The following is a 9,572-nucleotide window of genomic DNA, read 5'->3' on the forward strand; positions in this document are numbered from 1 at the left end:
ACATTCAGGCTTTGGTTTGTAGGGATTGGCTTATTTCACTTAGCATGATAGTCTCCAGTTCCATCCATTTGCCAGCAAATGCCATAATTTCATTCTTTATGGCTGAATAATATTCCATTGTGTATATATACCACATTTTTAAATCCATTCATTTGTTGAAGGGCACCTTGGTTGGTTCCATAGCTTAGCTATTGTGATTTGAGTTGCTACAAACATTGATGTGGCTGCATCACTGTAGTATGCTCATTTTAAGTCCTTGGGTATAAACCAAGGAGAGGAATAACTGGGTCAAATGGTGGTTCCATTCCAAGTTTTCTAAGGAATCTCCATACTGCTTTCCAGAGTAGTTGCACCAATTTGCAGTCCCACCAGCAATGTATGAGTGTACCTTTCCCACATATCCTTGTCAGCATTTATTGTTGCTTGTATTCTTGATAATTGCCATTCTAAGTGGAGTGAAATGGAATCTCAGTGTATTTTTTTCTTTTTTTTGGTACCGTGTATTGAACTCAGGGGTACTTGACCACTAAGCCATATTCCCAGTCCTATTTTGTATTTTATTTAGAGACAGGGTCTTATTGAGTTGCTTAGCGCCTCTTTTTTGCTGAGGCTGGCTTTGAATTCATGATCCTCCTTCTCAGCCTCCCTAGCCTCTGGGATTATAGGGGTGCGCCACCGTGCCTGGCTAAGTGTAGTTTTAATTTGTGTTTCTCTAATTGCTAGAGATGGTGAACATTTTTTCATATTTTTTTTGACCATTTGTATTTCTTCTTCTGTGAAGTGTCTGGGCAGTTCCTTAGCCCATCTGTTGATTGGGTTATTTGTTTTTTTGGTGTTAAGTTTTTGGAGTTCTTTATATATCCTGGAAATTAATGCAAAAATGGTCTCCCATTCTGTAGGTTCTCTCTTTACGTTCTTGATTGTTTCCTTTGCTGTGAAGAAGCTTTTTAGTTTGATACCATCCCATTTATTGATTTTTAAAAAATTTGTTCTAATTAGCTATACATGTCAGTAGAATGCATTTTGACACATCATACATAAATGGAATATAACTTTTCTTTCTACTAGTTGTGCATGATGGGGAATCACACCATTTGTGTAATCATATATGCACTAAGGTAATAATATCTGATTCATTCTACTATCTTTTCTACCCCCGTATCGCCTTCCCTCCCTTCACCCCCCTGTCTAACCTAAAATAATTCTATTCTTCCCTAGCTCCTATTCCCTTATTATGAATTAGCATCTGCATATCAGAGAAAACATTAGGCCTTTGGGTTTTGTGGGATTGGCTTATTTGGCTTAGCATGATATTCTCTAGCTTCATCCATTTACCTGCAAATGCCATAATTTCATTCTTTTTTATGACTAATATTCCATTGTGTATGTATACCACATTTTATTTATCCATTCATCTGTTGAAGGGCATCTTAGTTTGTTCCATAGTTTGGCTATTGTGAATTGAGCTGCCATAAACATTTATGTGGCTGTCACACTGTAGCATGCTGATTTTAAGTTCTTTGGGTATAAACCAAGGAGTGGGGTAACAGGGTTAAATGTCTGAGGAATCTAAATACTGCTTTCCATCATGGTTGCACCAATTTGCAGTCCTACCAGCAATATGTGTGAATGTACTTTTCCCCTACATCCTCACCAACATTTATTATTGCTTATATTCTTGATAATTGCCATTCTGACTGGAGTGAGATGGAATCTCAATGTAGTTTTGATTTTTACATTTCTCTAATTGCTAGAGATGTTGAACATTTTTCCTATATTTGTTGATTGATTATAATACTATTTCTGTGAAGTGTCTATTCAGTTCCTTAGCCCATTTATTGATTGTATTATTATTATTTTTTTCTGTGTGTTGTTTCTTGAGTTCTTTATATATCCTGGAGATTAATGCTCTATGTGAGGTGTAGGTGGCAAAGATGTTCTCCCATTCTGTAGGCTGTCTGCTCACATTATTGTTTCCTTTGTGAAGAAGCTTTCTAGTTGGATTCCATCCCATTTATTGACTCTTGATTTTATTTCTTTTGCTTTAGGAGTCTTATTGAGGAAGTCAGTTCCTAAGCCGACATGATGGAGAGTTGGGCCTGCTTTTTCTTCTAGTAGGCACAGGATCTCTGGTCTAATGCCTAAGTCCTTGATTTGAGTTTTATGCAGGGTGAGAGATAGGGGTTCAATTTTATTTTAGTATATATATGGATTAGAATGGGTAGGTTTAATGTTTAATCCAAAGTTTAGTAAAATCTGAAAATTATAATAATGTTTTAAAATATTTTCAATGTATTTTGGTTTCAAGGAATACAGCTTTTTCCCCTCTCTATTGTATAGTAGTAAAGACATTTAATTACTAATATTATAAGGTGGTCATTTCTTAAACTTTATGTGCTCCCTTATTAGAAGACAAACTTGTTTATAGCAATGTTGTGATTATTATAAGACTTTAAAAATTTTTTGCTTTTATAGGTGTGGGATAGTTATGGCCGCCTCCTATACAGTTCACAACCCCATGAGCATCCTATTACCTCAGTTGCCTGGGCTCCAGATGGAGAGTTATTTGCTGTTGGATCGTTTCATACTTTACGCTTGTGTGATAAAACTGGGGTAAGTTATAGTTGTGAGGAATTACACATGTGCTGTCATAAATGTGGTCATGCACACACACCTGGTTCTCAGTCCTTAAAAAAAAAAACAAAAAACATTTTCAGTGAATGCCCTTTCTTCCTTCCTTCTTTCTGCAGTGCTGGAGATTGAATCCAGACCCTCCCTCACATCAGGCAAACATTCTTTAACATTAACATCCCTTAATGAATGCATTTGACTGTAAATTTCTGATTTGTTTTAATATACTGATTCAATCAATTCTAGATTTATGAAACCAAACTGTAAGTTTAAAGAATGGATATGTTCTCTATACTCATTGACTTTCTGGAAATGTTTGTTTTGAGCATGATTGTGAAAGATGGTGAAATATTAAAATTTTTGCCCATTCAATATGGAAAATAGTTTTAAATGTTTTTGCTATTGGTATGTTTCATATAAAATGTTAGTCATATTTTTGCATAAAATTAATAGTAAATTTTAAAACTGGTCATTTTGAAACCAAAGGACATATTTCTTTTTGTTAAGAATTTATATTTGAGTCAGGTATAGTGGCACATGCCTGTAATCCCAGTGATTTAGGAGGTCAGCCTAGGCAGTGAGACTCTGTCTCAAAATAAAAAATAAAAAGGACTGTGGATATAACTCAATGGTAGAAAGCCCTGGGTTTAATCCCTAATATCTCAAAAAAAAAAAAAATGTTAACTTTTGAAAGTGTGGGAGAATTTTTCCTCTTGATACTATACATTTCTTCTCATTGAAATCTAGGCAAACAACCAGCTTAACAATATTTATCTATTGTTCTTGAAGAATGCCCCCAAACAGTGGCAGTTTGTGGTAAAAATAGTTTGGACTTGTTGATCAACTTTTCATCAGTATAAAAAATACTTGAGATAATCATGAAGAGAAAAGATTTATCTTGGCTTGTAGTTGTGGAGGTTCCAGTCCAGGATTAATTGGCTCCATGTCTAAAAGAGCCTATGATATAGCAACAGGAGTGTGTGGTAGAGTAATTCACTCACCTCATCATCCAAGAAGCAAAAGAGAAAGGACTGGCTGGAGTCTCACAGTCCCCTGCTGGGGATATGGTCCCAGTGACCAGAAGACCTCCCTAATGACCTACCACAAGGCCCTACCTTCTAAAGGTTCCACTATCTCCCTATTAAAGGAACATCTAAGATCCAAACTATAGCAATAGGGCTTTTCCATACTATTTCTAAATATAAGCAAATCACATTATTGTTCCATGGCTCATTTTCTTCAAATGCAAAACAAGGTAGTTAGAACTTTTAGAGCTTTTTAAACGATGTATCAGTTTTCTGGTTACTTGTTTTTCATCACATAAAATTTTAGCCCTCTGCCTGGCTTTGGAAGCTCTCTGAAACCTGGTACCATTAAATCCATTCAGTCTTTTCCTCTCCAACTCTCTAATTTGTACGTGTGCTCAAATCAGGTTGAATACTGGCTCATGAATCTTGCCTGTCCCTAACATCCTCACTCTTTTTATGGCATATTCTCTCCTCTGTTTTATACTAAGTGGAATTCTTTCTGTTCTTTAAGACCTATCTCATGTTTGACTTTCTCATGCCTTCTATAGTCAATCTAAAGTTTATTTTCCTAACTTTTTCTCACCGTAGGTCTCTTTATTTTTCCCTTAGCTATAATATCCGGATGTTAAATAATCTTATTACTTAAGGATATTTTTTGTTTTGTTTTTGGACTTAAGGACCTGTACCTCAGGTTTTTTATTAATGATGCTGTTATAGAATTATGTGGTCTCATTTTCACAATGTATTTTGCACTTACGTTGTCCAATTTAGTTTTACATATATTATTTTTGACTCCCTAGTTTATAAGATTTTATAGTTTAAAGATTCCTTATTATCTATACAATATAGTCAATATTAAATTATTTGTTAATAAGTGAATTTAAATATGATAATTTTAATTTGCCTGTTGATTAAAAATATTTTTAAATTTTTTTTTAAGTTGCTGATAGACATTTATTTTATTTATTTATATGTGGGGCTGAGAATCGAACTTAGTGCCTCACACATGCCTGGCAAGTGCGCTACTGCTGAGGCCCAGCCCCAGCCCTGATTAAAAATATTTAAGGTTTTAGAAACTTGAGGGATTAAGTTAATCTGAATAACAATTAAAAATTAACCTCATTAAGCACAATACCTTTTCTTATAATGTTAATAATTCTAGAAAAATAAACTGAATGAACTGTGTTATAATAATTTTTAATACTTGAGACTTAACATTTTAAATATATGTTTTTTTATTCAATAAGCATTAAATTCATACTATGAATCAGCCAGTGTCCTAGAAAATTGGGTTTAAAATATTAAAAAAATAAAATGTAAAGATTTGTCCTCAAGTTGTTTCTCACCCTGCACAAAAAAAAGCCAACCCAGATTGGATTAAAGACCTATGATTTACACTAGAAACTTTGTAACCATTAAAATGTAGGATCAACACTTCACCATATAAATGCTGATAACAGTTTCCTCAATAGGACTCCTGAACCTCAGGAAACAATACCAAGAATTAGTAAATGGGATGGCATCAAATAAGAAAGATTCTGCACAGTAACAGAAACAGTTAATAGTATAAAGAGAGAACCTACAGAATGGGAGAAAATCTTTGCTAGCTATTTGTTTTAGTTAGCATTTTCACTGCTATGACAAAAAGACCTGGCAAGAATAATTAGAAGAGGAAACGTTTATCTGGGGACTCACGGTTTCAGAGGTCTCTGTCCATAGATGACTGACTCCATTACACTGGACCTGAGGTGAGGCAGAACATTGGGGCAGAAGGATGTGGTCAAGGAAAACAGTTCGTTACATGGCACCAGGAAACAGAGAAAGAGAGCTTTTCTCACCAAGAACAAAATATAAACCCCAAAGGCATGCCCATGAGCCATCTCTTCAGTTATACTGTATCTGTCTACAGTTACCACCAAATTAATCCCTATCAGGGGATTAACACATTGACTCTCATAACCCAGTCATTTCACTCAGAACTTTCTTGCATTGCCTCACATATGAGCTTTTGGGGACACCTCATATCTAAACCATAACATTATTCGGACAGAGGATATCCAGAGTATATAAAGAAATCAAAAAACTTAGCACTGAAAAAACAAATAACCCAATTGATAAATGGGCAAATGAAATAAACAGATACTTCACAAGCAAAGAAATACAAATGCCTTCTTTTTATTTCAGTAGATAAAAGTGTATAAACAAAAATAAATAAAAGGAACATCATGAATGCTATAAAAATTAAACTGGGAAAGTAAGACAACATAATTTTTAGGTATAATCAAGGAGTATAAAAACAACTGTAAAAAATAAATATACACTTCTGGGTGGTTAGCATAATAAATTATAGTACAGTGAATTATTTGTAGAATAAAAATTAGAGCCATAGTACCATACTTTTTTCTTAGGTTCCATAATAAATTTTGTTTTTATCTTTGATTTTTAAGAAATGCATTATTCAAATATGTAAGACACAGAAGTTCAAATTAACATAGTTATATATAAGTAAATATCCAGAACATATTAATGAGTTTTATTATGTTAATAGAATTCAAGAGAAAAGATCTGAATATATAATTACCTTTGGTGTCTTCTTAATAAATTGACATTGTTGCTTTTATTTATCAGCAGGTGGTGCTATTGCTTGTGTAATGGAAAACTTCTTGATTCTCATTTTCTCTTTGAATAGCCATTCATTATAAAAAAAAGACTTACCTCTGTTTATTCATTTATCCATTCAATTAAAATAATTGCAATAATTCATCATCTACAGTAACTGGTCTTACTGCCATATGTAACTTTTCATTGTCAAGTAACATAATTTAAGGCACTCTGTAATTTGCTAATTACATATGAGACAGAATATTCTTCTTAAAAATCAGTTAGTGGGGCTAGGGTTTTGGCTTAGTGGTAGAGCACTTGCCTAGCACATGTGAGGCACTGGGTTTGATCCTTAGTACCACATAAATCTAACTAAAGTAAAGTTATTGTGTCTATCACTAAAAAAAAAAAATAAAAATAAAAAAATCAATTAGTATCCTTCAAAGAAAGGCATCTGTTTTCTCTTTGACTTAAACTTAACTTTTAAACATGTAATTTTATGAATTATTGAACTTGGCCAAAGATTGTGCCTTTGAGAATCCTTTCAATGTAAGGAATATAATTACACAGGGTAGTAAAGAGAAGAATATGGGGCTGGGATGTGGCTTAAGTGGTAGTGCGCTTGCCTAGCATGCATGAGGCACTGGGTTTGATTCTCAGCACCACATAGAAACAAAATAAAGATCTTGTGTTCACCTAAAAAAAATAAGTAAAAAATTTAAAAAAGAGAATAATGTGGTTGACATGGAGGAGTCAGTTATTATGGTCATTGTTTTTAATTTAAATATTTATTTCCCTTTTGGGAAATACTTGCATGCATAAATAATTTAAGAAAATACAGAAGAAAAAAAACCTGATCTCTTTCCTTAAAGGGATGTATCATTTGTTGATACTTTATAGAAATCGTCTCAATTTTTGTTCTTTATATTGTGTATATTCAGTATGGTTGCTTTTTTATTTTTAAATTAAATTAAACTTTATTATTTTGTTTTAATTTTAAATTTTATTTTAATGTAGGAATAGCATTGGCACGTTTGTAGAACTCAGGAGTCAACTCCAGTGGTGAATTTACAAAGTGGAAGTCTTCTTCTGGACCTTTAATTCCTCATTGTGTTAGTCAGCTCTTCATTGCTGTGGCCAAAATATCTGATGCAAACAACTTGGAGGAGCATAGATTTAATTTTGGCTCACAGTTTCAGAGGTTTCAGTTCATCCTTAGCTGGCTCCATTGCTTTGGGCCTGAGGTGAGACAATATTATATTGAAAGGGCATGGCAGAGAAAAGCTGCTCAGCTCATGGCAGTTGGAAAGCTGAGGGAGAGAGGGAGGGAAGGAGGGAGAGACAGAGAGGAAGGGGCCAGGCACATGATATAGTCCTCAAGGGCATGCCCCTAGTGACCTAGTATGCTCCATCTGCTTACAGTTTCCACTTCCTCCCAGTTGTACATTCAAATTATTAATCCATCAAATGGTTTAATCCATCAGTGAGGTGAAGCGCCACTTCTGGACATTGCTGTCTTAGGGACATTCCAGAAGGGACATACATAAGCTTTTGGGGGACATTCTAGATCCAAACCATAATATTTACCTACAATAAATTGTTAGGGCTCAATGATTTCTTCTTTCAACTCTGCAATTCTGATGCCTTTTTCAGAGACACTGAGAATACTTTTTCTTTTATAAGTATTAGTTTTTTGTTTGTATCTTTGCTTTTTAATATAAGAGGCAACGCTGTATATGGTCTGCCAGAAATGGGAAAAACTCAAGTAGTGTTGGAGAAATGTGGCTGATCTTATGACTTCAGACTTTACATTTTATTGTAGTTTGATACAAATAGAAGCAAAAATGGGAACTGGTTATAAGGCACAGGAAAAGATTCTAGATGTCATGGAAAGAATATAACTAATAGGCCCTAGGAACCAAAAAGTAGAGTGCTTATCTTTTGCCTTTTTGTGTATCTACATATCCAGGTCCTTTTTTTTTCTTTCCTTTGGGCTGACCTTTTTTCTCCTTTCAGTTTACTTGCTGAAAACTGACATCATAAGTACCTCTCCTCTATTGGAGAGAGCATACTGAGTCAAAAATCTTGGTTCCAATTTTAAATATCTCCAGGGAAGGGATCACTGGCACATCAGATTTGTTTAGGTATGTTATAGTAGGTTCTATAAACATGATTATGAAGACTTAAATAGGACTCATTGGTGAGGGCCAGGTCTTACTAAATGAAGGAAGAGACAGGAAGCAGCCAAACCAATAGGTTGCTATTGTTCAATCATTTTAGTCTAATTTACCCAAAATTTTTAGTTTAATCCTCAGAGATTTTCTTTTACATGAATACATTTCTGACTTTATAATGAAGATATGAGAAAGTTAAAATTACATTTTCATATTTCTATAAAACCAACTTTGCTAAAAACATAAAATATAAACCATAAAGTAAAGGAACTGTTGCCTTTATGGTATGAGTCCATCTTGCCCAGAATTGAGAAACTTAATTAATAATATAAAGTTAGATTTCTGTTACAAAATTCATTTTTATTCTGTTTAAAATCAACACCTAACATGTAATGGGTATTCTGGAAATGTTACAGAATTTTTGTACAGAGAAAATATATTGTTCTAGTTTTTAAAGAGTTATAATAGCCTAACATTTAGACTGTTTATTAATGGAATTAATATACTTAGTAAATTTCATGGTTGTTTTTGAGAAGATTAGTTTAAATATTTCTAAATTTCTTGACTTTTAATTCATTTTTATGTATTTTTTTATTTTAAAGGTCAGGTTTTGTTTAAATGGTGGTTGAGCTTTTGGAAAGAAGGCTTGCTTTAGGAACACAGGCTTGCTTGTTCATTTATTCAGCACATATGTGATTCATTGGCTATTTAGAGAATAACTTCTATATCTGTTTTCAATAGTACCTCACCCTCTACTTAGAGTACTAAAATGTAAACAGGTGATTAAATAACAGTTGTTTAATAGTAAGGGTTATAATTGTTATGAAAAAACAGAGAAGAAATAGAATAATGATAAATGTTCAGATGTCTTTGTGCTTAGTTTTTTTTTTTTTAAATTTTTTATTGTTGGTTGTTCAAAACATTACAAATTTCTTGACATATCATATTCCACACTTTGATTCAAGTGGGTTATGAACTCCCACCTTCACCCCATACACAGATTGCAGAATCACATCAGTTACACATCCATTGATTTACATATTGCCATACTAGTGTCTGTTGTGCTCCGCTGCCTTTCCCATCCTCCACCCTCCCCCATCCCCACCTCTCCCCTCCCCTCCCCTCCTCTCTCTCTACC

The 9,572-nt window shown here is 33.8% G+C and overlaps 1 protein-coding gene across 1 annotated transcript in view; it reads left to right on the forward strand.

Annotated features, from left to right (window-relative positions):
- Ift80 (intraflagellar transport 80) overlaps window positions 1-9,572 on the forward strand; it is a 137,948-nt gene that overhangs the window by 46,642 nt on the left and 81,734 nt on the right. The window contains exon 8 of the mRNA XM_048802863.1: window positions 2,476-2,613. Within this exon, the coding sequence (XP_048658820.1) occupies window positions 2,476-2,613 (138 nt within the window). The remainder of the gene's footprint in view (window positions 1-2,475; window positions 2,614-9,572) is intronic.

Source organism: Marmota marmota, unplaced genomic scaffold (genome assembly GCF_001458135.2).
Source record: "Marmota marmota marmota unplaced genomic scaffold, marMar, whole genome shotgun sequence".
NCBI classification, from domain to species: domain Eukaryota; kingdom Metazoa; phylum Chordata; class Mammalia; order Rodentia; family Sciuridae; genus Marmota; species Marmota marmota.